The sequence below is a fragment of the Magnolia sinica genome, chromosome 1, assembly GCF_029962835.1.
Source record: "Magnolia sinica isolate HGM2019 chromosome 1, MsV1, whole genome shotgun sequence".
In the NCBI taxonomy this organism is placed as follows: Eukaryota; Viridiplantae; Streptophyta; class Magnoliopsida; order Magnoliales; family Magnoliaceae; genus Magnolia; species Magnolia sinica.
This window is the reverse complement of record NC_080573.1, coordinates 130,083,670-130,107,398: the sequence shown is the minus strand read 5'-3', so window position 1 is coordinate 130,107,398 and position 23,729 is coordinate 130,083,670. Positions and strand designations below refer to the sequence as shown.

Below are 23,729 nucleotides of genomic sequence, written 5' to 3'. Positions count from 1 at the left end.
CACAACATTTAAAATAATAATATAAATAAATAAATAAAAACTGCCAAATTCTCGTGACCCACCTACTGATTGGAGTACCTTTCTGTTTCATATGACCACCATACTAGGGTACACCTGTTGGACAGTTTAGATGTCATATACACAACACATGAGTAGACAATGCTCGACCCTGATAGATTTAGAAAAGAAAATCCACAATAGCATTTGGTCATTTCACACCTGAAAAAGCAAATTCTTGAGGACTTTTCTGGTAAATCTTACCAAAGAACTTTGTATTTCTACAACATGGGCATTTTAGTAATTTACTTAACAATAAAAATAGAAAGAAAATGGAAAGTTTATACATCTTAAATTTTAAGCCTTTTGGATGGACCTTGGTCAATGATAGGATCAAGGGGAGGAAGCTGTGACTCAGATTGTTGTTGGGCTTCTGGGTCCTTCTCAGAGTCTGCTGATGTTGGGGGAACATAGCCTTCTGGGAAAGGTGGTGGTGGTGGAGCTGGTGGAAGCTGCAAAAACATTAATAAAATAAATAAAATGATAATGGTAAATATCCTCTATTTAGAACTATGTTTTAACAATTCAAGTGCAAAATTTACTGCAATGACTACCACTGGGCATCAATACACCCTCACCCTAGGCGATGGTTAGAATACATGGGGACCATCAGCTGATGATAACTGATCACCTGCAGGCAACGCACCACCACTAGTGGTACTGTAACATCTTCCAGCCATTATGCCATTTGTCTAGGACAGCAAACCATGAAAAGGGTAGGCCCCACCATGAAGATGAACTAGCTGGTTAATCTGGTTGGGCACACTGTTTAAATCAATGGACAGCTGACGGTCTGAATTAACATACAGGCATGGCCCACTTGGTAAGCGGATCAGCCTGATTTTTTAGAAAGGATGGTTGCATGGTGGGGCCTATTGCCTTTTCATGGTCCTCGTCCTACACGGGCATGTTGACCAGTAATATGGTTGGGTCCCACAAGTTGTGATACCATTGCCTCATGCCTGTAGGTGTCAGTTCTCTTTAAGAAATGCCACCAAGTACAAGGTGCCTCGTGAGGTATTCTGGACTCCATTTACTTTGCTCAATATTCCATCCCTCTACTAACTGTTGGATCCTAATGAAGCTAACAAGGCTTTGCCCACTAAGTTTTGGCATAACTTATAGAAATGACTTGTAAATCTGTTCTTTCCATACATGCCAACATGTCATCAAAATGCTTCAAACAAATGGCCAATGCCCATGCTATTTGTGAAAGTAGATGCCTTTGAATGCAGGTTAAAATTAAATTATGAACACTCAGTTTAATCTATTGTGGAAAAACACCTGCACACTGTCCATGCAAGCGAAGCAAAACTCAAAAGGAAAATGCAAAAGAATAAAATGAGATGAGGCACAGAGATTTGGGGTACCCTGTGGAAGAAGCTTTGAACTGTACATGCTAATGGCAGTTCGTGATGTGCATTTGGATGGACCTATCAAACCTATCTTCCACTTGACAAAATAGGACTCGGCAAAAAACTAACCTAATTGGCTTTTTGCCGACTCAACCGAAACACCCCCCTTCCCCTTCCCCTTCCCCTTTTGAGGAAGTGCATCCAAACCAAAGTATCCAATGACAGTAATGGTGGCCATAACAGCCAGACTTCTGGTCATTTCCTTATGGGTAATGGGTTTTTTTTTTTTTCAAAGTAGGAATGCATCAGCCCCGCATCAGCCCACTTTTTTTTTTTTTTTTTTAAATGGCGTTACAGCCACATATCACAATGGGCCCCAGCATTACTGCATGCAGCAGTCCTTACATGACTGTTTTTTAATACCATGGTCCAAACAAGCCCTTATGTGGGGTTCAACAAGAAGCTTGTTTCTTTCACTAAAACAAAAGAAATTGGAGAATACAAGACTCACCTACCCCCACTCTCATAGGAAAACTATAGGGGAGAGAGAGAGATCCTTGTGTTTACGCATATGGAAATGATAATGATAAAACTAACAATGATATTTCCTACATACGTAAAGGAGAGTATTACTTGAATCACATATACATTTCTTCCAAATCCACAAGGCAAACATAATTGCAATCTGGCGCCAAGGTACTCGAGATCGATTCTGAGGACGAAAATCATAATCTGATTATTTCCTTCTCTTTTAAGGGTGTTATTTATTATCGGACGAAAAATTGCAATCCAAGTAAATGGTGCATCTAAATGCTCCCTAAGGGGCCTTTTGGATGCTTATAGTGCAGCGCATGAGCTGTCCTCGCTAGGTGGGTTGTACATTGTTCAAGCTCACTTTTGCACATGGAACAAGGAAAAAGAGCAGCACATGTAACTCAAAATAAGACCGTAAGGCAAGAATAGCCAGTACTTGCTAAAGGAAGCGGATTCCTTGGAGAACCTACCAGCAGGGACATCCCTGGTGGCAGGCGCTGTGGGGCTCACCATGATGTATGTGTTTCATATCCACGGCGTCCATCCGTTTTGCTAGATCATTTTCGGGCATGAGCCCAAAAAATGAAGCAGATCCAAAGCTCAAGTGGACCACACCACACGAAATAGTGGGGATAACAACACCCACTGTTGTAACCTTCCAAGGGCCCCCCATGAAGTTTATTTTCCATCCAACCTGTACATAAGGTCACACACTTGGATGAAGGGAAAACAAAAATATTAGCTTGATCCAAAACTTGTGGCCTCCAAGAAGGTTTTATGGTGGGCGTTCAATCACCAATGTTTCCTATGGTGTTTATCACTTGAAAATTGGATCTGCTTCATTTTTTAGATCATGCCCCAGAATGAGCTAGCAAAACAGATGGATAGCATGGATGAAACACATACATCACAGTGGCCCCACAGTGGCTGCACCAGGGAGGGTCACCAAGCAATCTGCTTCCCTTGCTAGAAGGGTCAGATACCTTATCCCTAGTATGGTGCATTATAGAACATAATGTTTCATGCACATGTATCACATGTGCCACAATTAGTGTTCCAAGTAATAACCGATGTTAGCTCAGCAATACCAATAACACTGGTAGTATATGAAGTGTTGGTGATATATCGGCAATATATCACAAGTATTGCCAATGTATCAATATCACCGCGCAATATTTTCAACTGTATAAATTCCAGATGTTGCTTGCGTTGCCAATGTATCGGCAATATTATTAATAATATCGCCAGCGTATTGATATTGTCAAAAACCAATTTATTAGAGAAAAAAAAAATCCATTTCATTTTTTTATGGGTGCATGGTTGTATAGTGAAATGCTTATATGTATGTGTATGCATGCATGCATGCATGGATGGATGGATGGATGGTGGTTGAATGGATGTATGTATACAAGTACCTGTATGTTTGTATGTATGTATGTGCATGCATGCATGCATGGATGGATCCACCATTCTCCCACCATTTTCCCAAGTCAACACATGCTTTTAGGCCCCCATTGAAGGAAAACTTATTATGTATGAATTTTTTCTGCTATTATTTGATTCCTAAATATGTGAATGCGTATTTTAGCATTTTGTTGAAGTATCATTGAGATATTCCACCATTTCCCCCATATTTTCCAAATGTGTCCCTAAGTCAACATTACATGTGTTTAGGCCCCAATTAAAGGAAAATTATATCTATTATGCGTCTTTTTTGCAATTATTTTATTCCTAGATGTGCAAATATGTGTATCTTAGCATTTCCTGCAGTTTCATTGAGAAATTCTACCATTTTCCACATGTTTTCTAATATTTCCCCCAGTTAGCGATACATTTCTAGGTAGCAGTGATATCGATACACATTTTGGTATGTATCCCCAGCCAGAGAAACATGTAACAATGCTGATACTATGAACACTAGCCATAATCCATGTTCAAGCACCCATATGTTACACCATCAATCTTCAAGCACCTCACATGTCGCAATTGGTGGTGCACATGCAACACAAATGTTAAATGTCTTACCAGTCATCTTAAGCTCCGCACATGTTCCACTACTCTCTACTCGAAGTGTTCGACAAACAAGGTATAGTACAGCTAGTCTAAGCCAGCATGACCCACATAGCTTATTCAAGACAGCATGTGCAAGATAAGCTTGTGCTGTAGACAACTGTGTGAGCACCCCAACAGCCCGTAAGATCCACATATTGTACTACTAACACATTCTCAATCCTCAGATCGTACTAAGATCCTGCCTGTCATAGTATCAAGTGAATGGTAGCACCTCAGTGACTTAATCAAGAATCTGCAATTGCCTGTCATTTTGGGGGGGAAACTATTGGACCATCCATAGTAGCAAGATGATGCTCATGCATGCCCACCTTGTAAATCTCAAGCCTTGTATGTGCAAACCAACTCTGAAGAGAAAAATCCTTCGAGATTTGAAAAGCTCAAATGCAGTGGACATTGATGATGGGTGTTGAAAAAACACGTTCAACTGCATCAAGCTATGGTAGTGTTACATTCACCTAATAAGTTTCGTGACTTTATTACTTCATACAGTTCTCAGTTATTCATCCAGCTGCTGCTCCATACAAAGAGCCCCTTTGGCCTGAACCTACTTATTGTGGGATATAGCCTCTTTAACCTGAATTGCCTCATTCTCTAGGAATTCCCAAGTATGGTTATGCTTTCTTGCATTGATGTTTTATGTTTATTCACATTATTACAGATGTTTGCGTTTTATTTCCATTTCTACATTGTATCTTCTCTGTGCATCCAATTAACAGATTACGATAATTTGATTACATTTTAACCATAACCCCATCCCTATAAATGCATCATCACATTTCCATTGTTTAACATGTTAGTAAATGAACAATAAATTTTTTTTTATAAAAACCAGAATGGACCCACAAATGGGAAAAAAGAAAAGTTACCTTGCGTTGTAGTGATGCAAGAATATGGTCAACTCGTTTGACTTCCTTAAAGTCAATTGCCTCCTTTCCAACCTTTGGTTCAAAGCTCACACTTTCATTTTCCGTATCAACTGTGGCCCAAATAACATAGCATTTCATATGACCAAATCAGTCATGTGGTTGATCATTGACTGAGAAAGCAATATATTGAACAAAGTAAGGAGAAATAAAATGATCTAAACAAGCTTGCTTTTGGTTCCCATATCTTTTTTTTTATGGATAATAAGAATTTATTAAGCAAAAGAAACAACACGGCCACAGCAGGCTATCCATTGAGACCCAAAAAAAAAAAAAAATGGAAAAGAAAGAAGGGGGGGGGGGGGGGGGAGAGCAAAGACAGCAGCTAGCATCTGCAAAACAGAGGCGAGAGATTACTGAATAATGCAATCGACTATCAAAAGAGCCACCCTGCTAGCTCCAACTTTAGCCAAAGAATCAGCTTAAGAGTTCGCCTCCCTTGGCATATGCAGAAACTGAAAATCCAGACCCTCCCACAGGTCACACACTTATTCAATGAAATCTGCAAATTTTCACACGTAACAACCTCCCTGCTCCCCATGAAATTGCAGAATCGCCTTTAATAATCACAGGACTAGAGGCAAAATCAACAGCAGTCTAGTAGAGAAGGGCAGCTGCTTTAGTGAAAGAAGAATCTTTGATGCCAAGAGGCCCTGAGAGCTCCAGGGGATGAGCTTTCTAGTGAGCAACAACTTTTGGGTTCCTATATCATTGATTTAGTGGCAACAAAATACAATCCCTGAGCAATCACAACTTGGGCGTCTTTGGATTGGGTTCATTGTATTTGTGATTCTAGTCCTACTTGGTGTATCTTATGGTCACTCAAAACAAGGTGGTACATCTCTCAAGGATCTTCACAACCCCCTCTAGAAGCGTGTGAAAATAGACTGCACTACTTAATATAGTACTATAAGCCATCAACCTCCAGTTCTATCAAATGATTTCTCACTTTCATCGTCCCAAAAGAGCCATCAGGGAAACTTCGGACAAATGCTTTAGGGCATAAATATGAACATATGTAGTTTCCCTAAAGAATGCATGGCAAAGCCAAATGCTATATTCTTATTCTCAAGTGTTCCAGGGTAGCCAAGGTTGGTCAGCAGAATAACCTATACAAGAAAGAAAAAATGACATGTAAGAAATGTTGCCTCCATCACAGGCAAGGAGAGTTCACAAACACCAAACCACATGGAAATCTTTGTAAATGAGAAAATCTCATTACATAGCCAAATCATGTCAGAAACCACTTCTCCAAAGGTGAAGATAAAGAATGAGAAGCCCAACTGCAACAATACAACAGCGAGTTTGCACAGAGACTGGAGGCCTGGATTTTGAACTGGCCAGGCTGGCCCCGTCCAAAATTTTGATTTTGCTGGGTCCAGGCCCAGCCCATTGCCAGCCCTAAGTACGGGAGGTATAGTATGGAAGGAGTCTGGCGTTCAAAGATGAACCGAAAAACATTGGTATTGACATAGAGGGCCACCAATCCATCCACCATTTCCATCAATGAGGGGTGCCACTCTCCAGGTCAAATTAATTTAGATGATCACAGATCGGGTATTGGAAAAGGGTAACAATAGTGAAAATAATGTAGGCAATACTGGAAATGAATGACCGGTTCAATTGTAGAGGAGTTGACATGTAGAAAGTTTTTGAATATATTGTTTTGGTCGATTGTAAGGTGAAGTTTGCCGCTTCAAATCCCTTCGGCTATGCCCTTGTATGGCTGGAGCAGCGATGGCAATGGACCACGATTAGGAAAGAGTGATCCTGGCCCCTTCTATCAACTGAGCCTGAAAATCAGGTCCAGGACAAAGACAAACAGAAACAGACAAGATCAAGGCTGGGACACAATATTAGTTGAAAAATATGGCCCAAGGCTCTACCCTTCCAAGTTGTCCATGAGGGCCTTAAAAATAGGTTTGATAACAGGCATGAGCCAGCCTATAATGGGCCAGGCCTGAAAATCCTATGGCTGGCCCTAGGTGGGGGATGAGGTTCAAGCAGATAGATTGAGAAAGGCAATAAAAGAGCCACACACAAAAAAAAGGGAGAGAGAGAGAGAGGGAGAGAGAGAGAGAGATGAAGCCAAAAATTGAGATGTTTGCACACAAACTATATCAGGGATCTTTGGTAGTGTTGCCAAAACTTGAAGCAACAAAGCAAGAGCCTATGCATGTAGAATGAGATATTTATCAGATGACTCAGGTTCTTCCTATGAAAGACTCCTACAATCAGACTTGGTTCTTCCTTCCCTCTTATCTTCCCAGCGGGCTTACTCCAACAACATGGTGAAGGAAAGAGAGCACGGTGACGATGGGAAGCAAGACTCTGAAGGAGAACCGAGCTATGCTGAAGATGGCAACAAGGAAGAAGAAGATGACGATGACAGAATCTTCTAATTCTGGAAGCTATGATCACAGAGCGTAAGTTGATCAAAGAAATTTCCAGACAATTTGCACATCCAGTCTTTGGGTATACGTTTTTTCTTTTTTCTTTTTTTTATGAAAGACGAGAAATTTATTAATCAAAGGAAAATGCAACAAGGATGTAACAAACAAGAAAAAGAAAAGGGAGAGGGATTAAAAAGAAGAAGAAGAAGAAGAAATATGGAAAATACAAAGACACCAGACCCTCATCTGGCTGGCCCCCTACAATCGATTACCGAGCTCAGTCCCTAAGCAAAACTAACGCTCTCCGGAAAACTCCTACCAAAGTAGAACTCTGGTTCTGAAAGTATCGGTTATTCCTTTCAGCCCATAGAGCCCACAGAAAGGCCATTATTAAGATGATAAGCCAATTTCTTTTTCCTAGACCTCCTCCTAAGTTGGCATGCCACAAACAAAAAAGGTGATCCACTGACTCGGGCAATACCCATGACATCCCAGCTAAGCGAAGAATGCTCCACTAAATATCCGAAGAGAAGTTGCAATGGATGAAACGATGATCCATTGATTCCTTCGCCTTGAGGCAAAGAAGACACATTTGGGAGCATTAGACCTCTTTTTCTCAAGTTATCAATTGTCAGCACTCTATTTCAGCCCAACAGCCACCCGAATGCCGCTACCTTCGACGGCACCCCATAAAACCATAGGGAACCCGAGTGGCAGCAAGCAGAGGAAGTCACCAGCGCAGAGAGCGATATATAAAGAGATCTAATCGAAAAGTATCCTGAGTTCGCTAGCGACAGTATCTTCCGAATTTAAGGATGGAGAGAAAACCTGCAATTAGGAAAGAAGGCCTATGAATTCATGTAGTTCCAATTCGGAAAGATTTCTATGGAAGACAAGAAAAGTGAAACAGAGAAACAATCCCAGCCTAATAAGAAACTCAATGATTTCAAAAGAGAAGAAAGTATCATTCTAAAGGGTCTTTGGATGAGAGTAAATGGAAGGAATTGGGAGGAAATAAGGTAAGAGATGCATTTGGATGAGAGTAAAAATCAGTAAATACAATTGGGAGTAAATGAATTGGAGTAAATGGCGCTAATTTGTAATCCAGAGGACGAGGAGAAATTTTAGAGTAATTGGTGTGAAATACCTTTTTTTTTGCTCCCTTTGAGAGTCACACGAGTAAATAAAGGTGTCACTACGCTCCTAATCCATTATACACATGGTGTGTAGATGATACTCCGAACAATCCAATTATCTACTACGTCACTAAAATCACACCAAAAGAGTGATCCAACCATCCAAAGGTAATGCAAGAGCATTTTCACACCGGGCTCGAGTGGAGTTGCTTGTGGGATGCAGGGGCACACTCGGGGTGGGCGGCCCGTATGAGGTGGGCCCCGTCCATATGATGAGGGTGGCTCGTGTGAAGTGGGGCCCACGAGGGGGGTTCAGCTAAGGTCCTAACCCATGCGATATAGGGCCTGGGCTATGAGATAAAGGGATTAATTCACCATGCTCTATCAGTTCAAGCTTTTAAAACAAGTGATTAATTGTCCTGCATCAAAGTGGTATTAGAGTGGGAAGTCTCGTGTTCGAGACTCCTCATCGGGGGTGGTTAATGCAGGAGCATTTTCATATCAGGCTCGAGTGTGGTTGCCTGTGGGATGAAGGGGCACACTTGGGGTGGGCGGCCCGTGTGAGGCGGGCCCCCATCTATTGAAGCGGGTGGCTCATGTGAAGCGGAACCCATGTGAAGTAGGGCCCACGAGAGGGGTTCAGCTAAGGTCCTAACCCATGCGATGTAGGGCCTAGGCTATGAGATAAAGGGATTAATTCCCCATGCTCTATCAGTTCGAGCTTTTAGAGCAAGTGCTTAATTGTCCTGCATCAAAACGTCAACCATCTAAATGGACGATTAAAAAGATTAGCAAGTTGCTTGTCTATGATCCTTGCATTTATGGCCCACCCAAGCTTTGGAATTTCCTCATGTTTTGCCAAAGTATATATTCAATAGGCTTATTACAATCATTCTGTCAAATATCACATAAGTACACTAATTTGGGATATTACATATGCTCTTGTGCATATAATGAAGAATTTCAATGCATTCCACTTCCTCCCATTTACTCCCATCTAAATAGAATATTTGGATTCCAATACATTTTATTTACAGGCTACCAAACACAACTGATGATTCCATCTACACTTGATTCGAGTGTATTGTGAAATGGATTTCGTTTACCTCCAATTATAAGCTTCCATACAAGCCCTGACTTGCTAGTTGGTACCTATGTACTTTTTCCATCGGTTATGGTGCTTGTTTACTTTTTCTCTAGTGAATTTAATAGTAGGATTTGCATAACAAGAAGTCATGAACTATGAAAGAGTGGGTAGAACCCATTAAATTTTCATAAAAAGAAATTTTAAAAGAAAAAAGAAAAGAAAAGAAACGAAAACCATTATCATATAACCAAGAAGGTTCTTTTATTTTTTTTATCAGAAACAAAACAAGCAAGACTAATAAAAAAAGACCACCAATGCGATATAAGTATTTATAGAAGCTTTGATACCGTATCCAATCTTCTCCAACTTCGAGGCGGCAGTTGTGAAAGCCTTCGACATATGATACACGGCTCGTGCCTGCCACATCAATGATTAAAATGAACACAAAGAAAGCTCTGAAAGGCAATCTCTGAAATAACGTGAAGATGAAGAGATTTAGGGCAGAAGAACAACATCAAGAAATTCTCAAGTATTTACAAATGTATATGGTAAACCTTCTATATATGATTAAGATTTCCATGCATGGATACTTGATCAAATGAAGAGTAAGAGAACTTCCAAACTGAAAGTTAATTTTATAAGTTTTTTCCCCTTCAAACAACAGCATTTAATGCTGGAGGAACTCTCAAGTACATGGGGACTGTAGAGTGCACTACAGAGCCACTCAACATATCGCCATGTTATCTTTAGCTTTTCTCCCAGCAATTTGGGGTTGACTTTTAACTGGCAAAAGTTTTACAATTGGCTGCCCACCATAAATCAGCTGTCCCCTTACTGCCAATCTTGAAACCAGCCATGGCAAAGCCTCATATTGGCACATAGTATTCTTCCCAAAACTAAATATTGCATGCACATCCCAAAGGGCAAACAAGCAAAGTAGGGTCATGTAAAGGTAGTAGTCAAACAAAGTGTTGTGCTCCAAGCACCACACGTGAAGGTCATGTTGGTTGCACCAAGCAGCAAGGAACCCAGTGGTAAATGATTACCAACATGCTCACATGCCAACGCTGGCAGGCCCCAAATTGCACCTTAGCAAAGTATTCAAAGACAATTATGTAATGGCCATAATGGTAACGGTGGGACCCGCTACGCAATACAAGGCTATAATGTCCAACCCGAAAACAAAAAAGCTTCAACGGGCCTATAATGGCCGTTATGGGCCCATAATGGGGCAATACATTTTTTCCTTTTAAAAAAATCACCTGTTCTAGGGTCATAATCGCTGTGCTACAGCCCCTATAATGGTCATATATCCAGCTGTTATCGTTACTGAGTCACTGCACATTAGCATAAGTATTGCATGCCATCCAAAAAAGGGAATTTGCAGACATGACCACACATTCAGTGCCAGACAAACTTGTTAATCCATTCATGTGTTATTAGCTAGATGACTATGAGCTACTTAACATATAAGTAAGATAATTTTCTAATCTTTGTAGAAATTGTTGATCAACATAGAAGAGGGAAAGCAAAAAAAAGAAGAAGAAGAAGAAAAGGAGAAGTGTTGTAAAGAAGAGAATGAAAGAGTGGAGAACCCCCAAATTCAAAAGCCTTGAGAGGTAAAGAAAATAGTGGAATATCTAGAAATAAAACCGCATGAGGCAATTGAGCATTTAAAACAGTTGAGAACATTCGATTTATCACAAAGCAAGCTGTTAGAATTGCATCACCCCAAAAATTTGAAGAACATTCATTAAAAATCAATAAGGCACCTGTCACCTCAAGCGACTATCTTCCTGTTCTACAACACCGTTTTGTTGTGGAGTGTGTGTACACAATGCTTGTTGCAAGATACCGTTCTCAGATAAATACAAGCCAAAAGACTTGGACATGCACTCCTTAACATTATTTGAACATAGGCACTTTGCAATTACACTGATTTTGTGCTTCTATATGAAAGGTCTTAAAAACAGATAACAATTCAAATCTGTCTTTCATTAAATAAAGCCAAGTCATTCTTGAACAATCATCAATAAATGTAACAAAATACTTATACCCTAACCTGTTGGAGACTCCAACCGGTACCCAATCTTATAAATGGACTAAAGAGAAAGGACCTAAGCTATGCTTTTCCACATGTGGTGGAAAAGTGACTCAATAATGCTTACTCAACTCACAAACTTCACGCTTTAAAACCGACACCAACAACAAGGAATAATGCTTTTGAGAGTCTTTAAAGAGAGATGACCAAGACAACACTGCCACTAGTTAGGAGAGATGTTCTTCTATGCTACTGTGCCAACTACTTTCACGGTCAAGATAGTATAACTCATCACGTTTATATCCTCCACCAACCTTCTTCTTAGTCTTTAGATTCTGAAAAACATTGTGTGAAGGATAGACAATCACAAAGCGATTAAAAGATTTGGTGAGTTTACTAACAAACACAAGGCTTAAAGGAAATTTAAGGACAGAAAAAATGACCATGGAAGAGAAAAACTTGCATTAACAATTTCTATTCCACACACTTTGGACTAGGTACCATGTATCAAAGTGACAAATGAACTTGTCAACATTGTATCAGTAGAGGAAAAGAACTAGACTCACATGCCATATAATCAGATGACACAGAGTCAATTACCCATGGAGCTGAAGATAGACCCAAAATATGTCATAACTGAGTTCAAGAATGTGGTGGTGGGAATGAGAGGAGAGCAGATACAAGATGGTTCTTCAATAACTTGGACTATTCATCTTGGATAAGCATAACCATCTCTCCAGACATACGTGATTGTTGAGTTATGGAGGTGAACTCGCAGAATGAGGCCCCTACTCTCTCCATTAGAAGATATATAATTAGTCTAAGCCTTATTGTCTCTGTTTCCGTGAAACAATCGGTAGACGCCCTATTACATTCTGTGGAGATCCCCATACTGCTCAACATAGTGATTTATAAGACTATAATGGATGCACTTCCTAGGTTCACAACTTCCTCCCGCTTCACCTCAACCACCTTGATTACCTTTGCCACCTCACCACCTCTACCTCGTAAAGCTAAGGAATACATGTTAGAGGCGAATATACAGTTTATTTAGAGATGGCATGTCCTTGCCACCCAAGATCTGTGCACTTATTGGCTCATTTTCAAGTTTTAAACCAGATAGGAACTTAACCACACAAAACTTCTGACATTGGTGACACTATTTTTCCAAATCACTAGTGAGAGGATTACATTCAGTACTCCCCACATTCCTTTAAGTTCTGAATAATATTCACCGAGAGACTCATCTCTTTGTTGGAATGAGAAAACCTCTTCAAAAAATTGGTATATACATGACATGTTTTTATCAAACAAATACATCTCTCATAATGCATCCAAAACCTCCTTTGCAGTGTCAAAAAATTATTACATCAACACTTACAGATGTTTCCATACTGTTCCAGAACCATGTCATCATCTGAGCAATCTCCTGAATCCACATGTTATCACTATCATCCAGCTTCTCCATAGTCACATATTTCTATTCTATGGCCATTAAAATATTTGGAATAGATTGAGACCACCGGAGATAATTTGCTCCATTTAATTTTGTAAAGGTTATTTGGACCCCTAGAATATATGATGGATTTATATATCCACATTTGGAATCACTCATCTCCATTAGAATAAAAGGTTATGGACCCCTAGAATATATGATGGATTTATATATCCACATTTTGAATCACTCATCTCCATTAGAATATATGGTTAAGATGAATACCACAATGCTTACACGAATATGGGCTAACCTTTCATGATAAGAGAATAACCCATTTGCACATTTCACACGATGTGCATGTCATACCTGATGAGAACAATCAACCCACACGTTCCAACCGAACACGAGAGGTGGTGATCACGGGCATGGCACTCACCCTCTCACACGTGGACCATAACACAAACCCGACACTAAAAAATAAAAAAAAAAATAAAAAAGAAGGAAGAAACCCTAGGTTTCTTAAAGAACTTTCAACACGAGAGATAGGAAGGACAACGGGGGGAATTATTTTATTTTAAAAAAAAAAAAAAAAAGAAAGGAGGAGAGGCTGTGAGATAGAAGAGCAAAAGATGGATCAAATCAGAAGTATGCTCTAATAGCATGTAGATTAATATAGAAGAGAAAAGTAGAAGAAATGTTGGAGAGAAGAATGAAAAGAGTAGAGAATAGAGTAAAAACATTCCCCCTTCCTCTCTTATATTTAAGTGATAAAAACCAAAATACCCAAAGTACCTCTAAACATTAAGAAATAAGACTAAACGCATAAATAAGACCAAAGATTAGGTGGGTCGTACAGTTGTACGGCCACACACATGTTCGTTAACAGAATCATATCAATAAAAAATCAACTTAATGACATTCTCTACATGAATGTGAATTTGGATGCAAAAAGCACCAACAAAAACATAAATAAAAGAAAAACAAAAGCTTACAATTCGAGCTGCAAAGACATTGCAAAGCTGCGGTGCTTGGTAAATTGAACCATCCAAGATGTAGTAAGTGAGCATGGGGGTGACTTTCTCAGGCCCATCTCTCTTTTGCTTCCGGATAACAAAGAGGTGGGGCTCCATAACTTCACTCAGCATGTATTCATTCCCTGTCATTTTACTGTAGGATAATAAGATAGATTATCATGTTGCAAATGCATTAAATGAATGTTAATAAAAAAAGAACCATATAAATGACAAGTGATATGCAAAACAATGTCATGTGCTAATGTCAAGAGTGAATAGTCATGGAGGCCCCAGAAAACCCAACACAATGAAAGGCCCATTTATTTTAAATGAATTAAAGTCGCCTTAGAAAAATAGAGCTCATATAAAGAAAAATAAGAAGAAAGAAATGTGAATAACTGCACTAAGTTGTCTGAGGGAGATCTAAGAATGGAGATCGGTCATCATTGCCTAAGTAGGATAATCCATATGCATAGAGAAAAAATAAAAAATAAAAAATTGTATGAAACTTAATATAATAGATATTTTAACTTCTTTTAACTTTTTTTTTTTCAAAATTTTCGATTTCAGTTAAAATTGATTGCCACGAGATTCCTCAAAGTGATCCTTTTAGTAACCTCACTCTATATTCAAAAGGATGGAGAGATCAATGAGCTTGTTTCCAATTGAATTTAAACTGGGCAAGGGAGATGTGCCTCTAGAGCAATATGAGGTTTCTCAATGGGCTCGGCTTGGAATGAAAAATTAATCCCACGGACTGGGATGTGCCTAAAATTTAAGCGCAATCATTAATCAGACCGGGCCCAAGCTATGTCTAACAACCCGTTGACCCAGCCCAGCATGTTTACGGTTTCAAGGCATTTTTATCATTTATCATGCATGGTGAAGCACACTTAGGGCTTGTTCGGATTGGGAATTGTCACGGTAATGTAATGGAAAAGTGTCATCATTACGATTTTACCACTGCAAAACCAAGCACGGCAATCGTTGGTCAAATGCGGATGTTTTCAAGAGACAAGTAAAGGAATTTGTAATCATTATTCTTTTTAATTGCATATGGATTTGGTGATTTGACATTGAAGTAAGTCAAAAGTGCTATCATTATTCATTATGATATTACTGCCAATAAACCAAACACTAAATCCTCGGTCAAATGCAATTGTTTTCACGAGATAGGTAAAGGGATTTTTAATCATTGCACTTCTCCATTACATTATTGCGGTAATCCTCAATCCAAACAAGCCCTTAATGAACAACCCAGAAGTTCAAAAAAAGTGAGTAGCTGGGCTTGGCCCCAAGCTCGAGCTATGGCTGAATTCAGACCCAAGCAATGTATCACTGGTTGGGCTCAGGAGTATTTCTTTTGGCCATCAGCGGGCCTGGGCCTGGGTTTACTTTGCAAGATGGCTTGGCTCATCGACAGACTGTACAAGTATAAGGAACTCATTGTATAAAACAATTATTCAACTGGCTATGCTGGACAAGGTAGAGTGTTGGCTAGTTGAAAGGCAACATGAGTAGAGGATGAAGATTGTAATGTGGATGTTGATATGGGTGTGTGGAAAGACTTTGATATAATTAATAATGAGTGCATCAAAAGAAACCTAGGTATAGAACCAAAATGATGGAGAGCATGTTACCATGGTCCAATAACGCAGAACAAAGACCAAAGATGGGTCTAGCAAGGAGGGTAACTATGGCTAGGTTGAAGGGACAAAAAAGAGGATGAGGAGAAGACCTAAGACGACTTGGATAGGGGTGGTGAAAGGGACATGAAGGCTTGATCACTTATTAAGGATGAGGCCCTAGCTAGGAATGGCAAGTGAACATAAAGTTGACCCAAATAGCCAAGATAAGGCTATGATGATGATGATGACAATGATGATGACGACGATGACAATGACAATGAGGATATAATACACACACAAATCCTTTTAAAAAGATAATACATGTACAGAATTACATGTATTAATAGGTACTACCTAGTATTATTTTTTTAGTCAAAACTGTACTAAACCCAGACTCTTCATTCTCTCCATTTTTTGGCCCTTTTTTCTAAGAAAACTTTTGACCATTTCGTAAGGACCAGAATCGAAGGTTTTGATGGTGGGAAGTCCCACAGATGGTAAGACTAACTAAAACATCAGCTCTCTGCCCCTCCGAGAACAAACAACAAGATTGTCAATGTGCATGGCAGTGCTTAAAAGTATCTTATTGATACCTTCCTTAACCACAGTGTCTGCTTGAGAATTCTCCTTACAATAGACATGGGAGAATGAGACTAGAAAAAATTTGTGTATGTCAATACACTCCTCAATCATATTCACAACAGTTGACAGACCATGACCAGATTTCACACGTCTAAGAACAATGGCAGAATCACCTTTGATAATAATCAGTCTTGATTGATAGCTAGCAGCCAATCTGACCATCAAAGAAAAGTGAACACTTCAGCAAAATTAGAGTTACTCCCACACCATTTTCTTTCCATAGCATTTTGCTAATTATGCTCCCAACTATCCCATATAGGCTTGCAGAAAACAAACAAATTTAAATCCCCTAACCAAAAATCTTCCCAAAACCTAATCACGTCTCCTATCCCACCCAAAACCTAATCATGCCTCCTGTCCCACCCAAAACCTAGTAGCTTTTCAATGACATAATCTCTACCCCTGGTTTCGAGCACATAGCTCAATGACAGAAGCAACATGTTTCAACACCGAGTCCTTGGGTGTGAGCCCAGCTTACCTTTAAAAAATTGCAAATATCTAACCCTATCCCTCATCAATATTGTGCTCTGATTACATTCTTCTTTCCTCCCTAAAATAGTACAAGTATTTACCTGTGAGTGTGAGGTTTCCCATTGTGAAGTTCACTGAACTAGCCCTCCACATTTAAAAAAAAAAAAAAATCTTAATTTGCGGGCAGCCAACATCTCTATAAGATGGTGCTTATGATCCGGTCTCCTTCCATTAGAAGCTCCTTGGCTGGTGTATGGCAGAGGAAAGTTACCTGAAACCTCTTTAAACCTATAGCTTTCTTACAAGCACAAGTTGTAAAAATCTTACAAGGGATGAGGCTGTGTTTCAACTTACAAAGGACTTGCAAACAGGCTAACGGATTCAATTTTTGAATCCAAAAAGGCAAGGATGAGAGGAGAAATTGCAAAGGCATTTCAACACTGGTTTGTTCTTTGCAATTTTCAGTGAGAAATTGAAAGAAAATTACACATGACCACATTGATTGAGAGGAGCACAAAGCGAATCAACTGATGGATATTTGAGTGAGACAATTTAAAAATAATAATAATAATAATAATCCATAAGAGCTATATCTCAAACAAATTTGGAAATTTGGCAACCAAGAAAAACAGAAACATTCTAATACTCTAGCAGAGTGTGATGGATGATGCACGAGCACTTGGAAATACTCTGATACTCTATTACTCTGGCAATGTGATGGATGATACGCGGTGTAGATGTTTCATGAACCAAAAATCTAGTCTATTTTATTTGAGTTAATATGTGCCACATGTACCATTTCCGAGTGCATGTGTATCAAGCGCCATACACGACCTGAGTATCATATCTCTTCAAAGAAAAATCAGTTCAGATCACAATGCAGGGCTAAAAATTGGTCTAATTTGTTTCAGACACTGTGGGCCACATGATGAGTGGATTGTCCTGATTTTTGGGCCCAAGCCCTAAAATCAGCAAGTAAAACTAATGGACGGCATGGATCGATCATACACTAGATGACGGTGGGCCCCACTGTCACGGCCTCACCAAATTAGAGCCACCCTGTTTTCAATGTGGAAAAAAAAAAAGGAGTGTGAAACCCTAGCTGCCAAGTGCAGAGAGGTAGAGGCCCGAACACAATTGCAGAGAGAGATGCTGAGACTGCTGAGAGACCCGCGTTTATATCAGTGTTTTCAGTAGCGCTGTAGCGTAGCGTGTAGCATACACTACATAGCGTAGCATAGCGAAAACGCTACGTAGCGTACACAAGTAGCGTAACTCCCAGGTAGCGTAAGCTACAAGGTATGTAGCATAAGCTACGCTACATGCACTATAGCGTAGTGTGTACCGTAGATAGCGTAAGCTATCTAAAGACTGAAATCTCAGTTTTTAAGTGCTTTTTCTATGTTAGTTTAACACCTACTTTAAAATGGTGATGACTTATACCCATGACACATGGCACTACATTAAACTAATCCAGACAATCCAAATTGTGGTTAATATCATGAATAGAGCACTTAGATCAATCCAGACCATCCAAATTGTGGTCTATATCATGAATTTGTGATGTTCAATAAATAAAAGAAGAAGTCACACTTAGAGATGTCTAAAGGTAGAGAGAGAGAGAGAGAGAGAAATTTTGCATGGAAATAAGTGGTTGATGATCCACATTCGTAGTTAAGAACTCATAGAAATTATGCATTTTTTAAACTTTATCGTATTTTGTATTATTTTAATTCAAAAATATTAAGGATTGTGTAGCTTACGATGCATGCTATAGAGGGCCAAACAGCACGCTATACACTCCACTCTATTTAAAACACTAGTTTGCATAGAGCTCTGATCGATTATAGCCACCTATCAGCTGATGGTTCTTTAATGGCCATCTTCATCTTCTTGTAGAGGAGCATTAAGGCGCCTTCATTGCAACTCTAACCCAGTTGGTGGTTCTTCAATGGCCATCTCCATTGCCTTTCACCCTTGCCTTTTCAGATTCAAAAATAAATCTATTAGCCTGTTTGTAAGTCCCATGTAAGTTGAAACACAACCTCGTCTCTTGTAAAATTTTTGCAACTTTGGCCTATAAAAACTTACAAGTTGAATTCCTCCCCCAAATACCACCTGTAACTAGTGTTGGGCATATCTGACTCGATCCGATGGATCCGATCCAATCCGACCAGATCTGAACCAAACCAGCGGTTTGGATCGGTGCAGATCGAATAGGGTCATTCAGATCCGATAGTTTTTCGAATCGAGTTCGGATCGTGGTCAATCTGGACCAATCCGATCCAAAACCCGATCCAAATGGATCCGATCCGACCCGATCCGGAGCCAGCAGTAGAAGCTTTCATATAAAAATGTATTCCTAAGCTGCATAGAGCATGAAACACTAACAACGTCAGTAATAGAAAGAAAATGGAAGAAGATTTGGGCAGAAGTTCGAAGCGAGAAGGACAACACCACCATTTTCAAAATTGTGCTAAACGTATCTAGTCTCGCCGCACGACACTATGATTCTTTGAGATAGACTACTCGTTTTATACCGTCTAATTTAAGGGGCAAGTTCAACGGTCAAATGTGGATCCCAATTGATGTATCAATACAATCCAACTCGTTTATCACATGATTCACCTCAAAAAAAACTCAGTGGGCCAAACGAAGTCGATCCAAAACTCAGGTGAGCCACAGAACAGCGAGTACAATGAGAGAGGAGATACCTACTGTTGATTTGGTTGGGGGCCCACTATACTTTTTATATAAAATCCATGACGTTCAGACCTTTCTTCCGGTCCGGATGAAGGGTTAGGCAAAAAATATGAAGGTTTCTCATCTCAAGTTGACCCCTATAAAAATCAATGGTGAGCGTCCCATATAAACTTGTTTCCTATTCTATGGCCCACCTAATTTTTTGATCCTGTTTATTTCGGGTCCTAGGTATTTTTTGAGGTGATTCATCTGATGGACGGTGTGGATGATACATAAACATCACGTGCACATCAGTTCTACCCTCTACCACCGTAAGCTTAGGGGTACCGGTACTACAAGCATGCAACTCTTAATTTTAATAGCGGTGGCTCTCACATGATATACATGACATATACGTGAGCATTAAGGAAACATAGACGTTTCAAATAGCTGATCTAACCGTTGATGGAGCATGACGTAAGATATGCACTCAAAAAACTAATGTCAAACCATCCGATTTTCTCTTCAAATTTGGACCACTGACTATGCCACTTTTGACCAACCATTTAATCGGCATTAACTGGATGGTTAGGATTGTTTGATTAGTGTGATATTAAAGATGCAGTATGCTCATCCACAATACATTTATCGAGTGGAATTTGGATGGTCTAGATAGCTCTATGTCAGCGCCTAAATATCACGAGTCACCACCATTTTAGGTCGTGCTAAAGAAGTTAAACTACAGGGGAGTCTAGAGTCACCGTTGAAACATTTATAGGGCCCACCATCATGTATTTTTTAGATCCAGTGTATTCATAAGTTAACATAGAAATAGATGAAGTGAAAGCAAAAATATAAGCTTGATAGGAAACTTCTATAGCCCCTAAGAAATTTTGAACGGTGGATGTCACTGTACCCACTGTTTTCTATGGTGGGGTCCACCTGAACTTTAGATCTATCTCATTCTTTTTCTCATGCCATAAAACGATCTCTCCAAATGGATAGACGGTATGGATACAACACATGCATCATGGTGGGGTCCACAGAGCTTGGTGATGTCACTTCAGTGTATCTAATACGTGCCCGTACTGAGTAACATGCAGTCTGATGATGTGTGCAGATACATGTCGTGCGAAGACGAGCGCAGACATGCCTCGAGCTCTGAGTTGTACGAACGGCTCAAATGAGATCAAAGTTACATGGGCCCCACAATGATGTATTTATTATATCCATACCGTTTATCCATTTTTCGTGATCATTTTGGAGCATTAGAAAAACTAAAAAAACAAAAAAAACAAAAAAAAAAAAACTGAATCATATTAAAGCTCAAATGGACCCCACCGAAAATAGCAACGAGGATAATGATTTTCACAGTTAACCCGATCCGACTCGGTTTCCCTGGCCGAGTCGGACTTAGTTCGGGTCAGGCCAATCGTGCATCAAATCAGATCGAGTCAGCTGACCCAGACTCGGTCCGGGATCGGATCAAGTTCAGGTTAGTTACTTGAAAATTCGGATCGAGTCGAGTTGGACCCAATTCAGTCCGACTCGACTCGGTGCCCACCTCTACCTATAACAAAGTTGCCTATAACAAAGTTACATTTTACAAAACATGTAGGCATTCAAACGAGCCCTTACCCATAAGTAACCTACAGCTTACATCCAAACAGGATTACCTGTAATTGTAAGTTACTTTCACCTGCAAGTTACAAGTTAAAAAACTTACAGGCACCCAAACACGCCCTTGGCAATCTCTCCAATTCTCATTCCAGCTGTTTCAATAGTGATATGAAGTAGACAATTAGGCTAGAAAAAAACTGTCCTTCCACCCAATGATAGATACAATCTCTTCCAATATAACTTTTCCACCCTTTCATTCACCATACTCCAACAAAACTTATATGGGATGCCCAAGCCCATTGGAAGTTGTAGTCAGGTATGTAGTTGTTCTAATTTACAACCCAACTTTTGCAAAGGATCACCTCTAGCTTGTTCAAGCAAATACTATATGACAGGGAAGAGTTACACCTAGTGAATGCAAGCATATCTTTCCACCTACTTTCAAATTAAAATTGTATTGGAGCCATGAATCATCCTCATAGAACGCCATCATACAAGCCTTGAATTCTCCCATGATTTGGCATATTCGTTGAGAGTTGTAGCTCAACCATTTGCATCTGTCAAAATATTGAATTCCATTCCGTAGGAATTGGATTCCAGCTCAATATTAACAAAAATACAAGGTTCTCTTCCTTCAATTCTCATGTTTACTAATCCCACCTTAGAAAATCGTTTTGAAAAGTACTACTAAATTGACTTCAGTTCCACAACTTGAGGAGGAGCCCATCCTTAGTGCTGCAACTTAGGTTCAGGTCAACCCAAACCCGATTCACCAAACCCAAGTTTGGTGTCGGGTTGGGACTTGGGAATAATAAAGATGCATTTGGGTCAGTTCGGGTTGGGTTGGGTCAAGTAGAGCTCGGGTTGGGCACCTCAGGTTAGAATTCAGGCTGGATCAGGTTGTAGGTGGGGTCCTCTTGAGGTTGGGAACCCCAACCCAACACAATCCGCTCAAGTTGCACCCCTACCCGCCGACCGTGAGTTTGTTCATAATAAAAAGGATTCCCTTTTCCGGCTTTCTATTCCCAATCCAAATAGAATCCAGCTCTAATCCTAATTCATATTTGAATGGACGCAAATCCGTTCCGCCACTAAAATAAGAATTCCCAAATGCAAACTAAGGAATTTAGACATCCACCAAATGGGTGGCGTAACGGATGCTTTCCAGCATTGATTATATTGCAACGTTCAAAAAACTTCAATCTTACAGAAAATAAAGAAATGAGGAAATTTGAGCTTCACAGAAAGGAAAAAGAGGGGAAATGATGCATCAGGGATTTGGCCGGATGAATCTTACGAGAGATGAGAGATGTCAAGGGGATGGATGGATCGCATCCGGAGCTGCTCGTTGTTGCATGTCCAGTCGTAGAATGGAGAGAGAGCGAAGTAATCGAAGACGAGGTTGCGATCGAGAGGGTACGATTGCAGCCACAGCTGGTCCTTGAAGCAGATTCCGGTCATGTCCGTTCCCGGCGGTGGCGGCATCGCCGGTTTCCCATCGAAGCTTGGGTTTCCGGCAGCCGGATTTTGCGGGGGAAGGGGCGTCGCCGCCATTCTCTCTCTCTCGTGAGAACTTGAAAAGTCTGGAAAAGCTCCGGTTTGGGGGAATGCATATCTTGGAGCCGAGTATGTTCAACGCAATACTCCGGTCCTTCTGGATTGTAAAAGCGGGACCATGCTTCGGTGATCCAGACCGTTGGTAGGATGCGACCCGGGGTGGATGCATCGTGGCCCAAAACTAACTTCTATCAGACAATCCTAGCCTCTGAATTTTTGGATCGCCGACGGCAGATCCAGATTCACTGAAAATAAGCCCAATACCTGTGGCTGGGATCTTCCAACCTAGGAGATTTTTTAGGGTCACGGGCCATCTACTGCGGGGCGTGATGGACCACTGTCTGGATAGCAGAAACTTGTGCCCCACTTGTACACGCTTTAGCACGAGACTTGTGAGCCGTCCAAATTCAGAAGGTGAAATCAGGTGGTTTAGATTGCTGAGCGGATGATGAGGCCATCAATATGGATCCACGGTTTGGCCGGGTTATATATGCGATGCGATCCATTGATTTGATAGTTCCCAGTGGTGGGAGGTTTTGGGCCCAACATTTCAGGCCATGGCCCACCACAGCATAAAGATTTGGCCTGAAAATGTATGGTCTGGATTCAGGATGACAACGGATTGGCGAGATCTCCTTATGTTCGTGGACTAACCGATACTGGTTGTGATAACGTCATTTTTGCGGTTGGCTGGACGGTGGGCCCCACATTTAAGTATGGAAACATGGGAGAGGGCACAACAATGGGTTGCGCCAGGCCTGGTTATCATAGTAATCGGAGGATCCCAGCCTTCCAATCAAGCTCCCGCAATATCTCGATCTCGATTAATAGAACGAACATTCAATCATGGAGACATCGGGACCCACTGCAATCCATGGTGGACCCCTTCTATTCAACAGCCGTGGTCCATCAGCCCATCAAGGAGTTGTTTGCGTAAAAAACCATAGCAAAAAAAAAATCTAATGTAGGCTAATCGTCCAAGTTGATCGCGGGTGATATAAATGGGGTCTCCTGACTCATCGGATGGCCATGATTAAGGCTGTCAATGGGCCAGATGGGGTAGGCCATGGTTAGCCCGA

The 23,729-nt window shown here is 40.4% G+C and overlaps 1 protein-coding gene across 1 annotated transcript; it reads right to left on the bottom strand.

Annotated features, from left to right (window-relative positions):
* Window positions 1–232: 232 nt before the first annotated feature.
* LOC131216993 (mediator of RNA polymerase II transcription subunit 6) lies at window positions 233–22,997 on the bottom strand. The gene is made up of 5 exons (XM_058211661.1): window positions 22,391–22,997; window positions 14,030–14,204; window positions 9,906–9,975; window positions 4,886–4,995; window positions 233–509 (listed from the first exon to the last, which is right to left on the bottom strand). Exons 1-5 carry the CDS (start codon window positions 22,645–22,647, stop codon window positions 348–350), a joined length of 774 nt encoding a protein of 257 aa, XP_058067644.1. The 5' UTR covers window positions 22,648–22,997; the 3' UTR covers window positions 233–347.
* Between the last annotated feature and the right edge of the window lie 732 nt (window positions 22,998–23,729).

Bases quoted from the DNA above. Each gene is read 5' to 3' on its own strand.
- LOC131216993 (XM_058211661.1), bottom strand. From the start codon at position 22,647: ATGGCGGCGACGCCCCTTCCCCCGCAAAATCCGGCTGCCGGAAACCCA. The intron at 14,205-22,390 runs GTAAGATTCATC...ATTATCCTACAG, and splicing joins CTTGACATCTCTCATCTCTC to TAAAATGACAGGGAATGAAT. The intron at 510-4,885 runs GTAACTTTTCTT...ATGTTTTTGCAG, and splicing joins TTGCATCACTACAACGCAAG to CTTCCACCAGCTCCACCACC.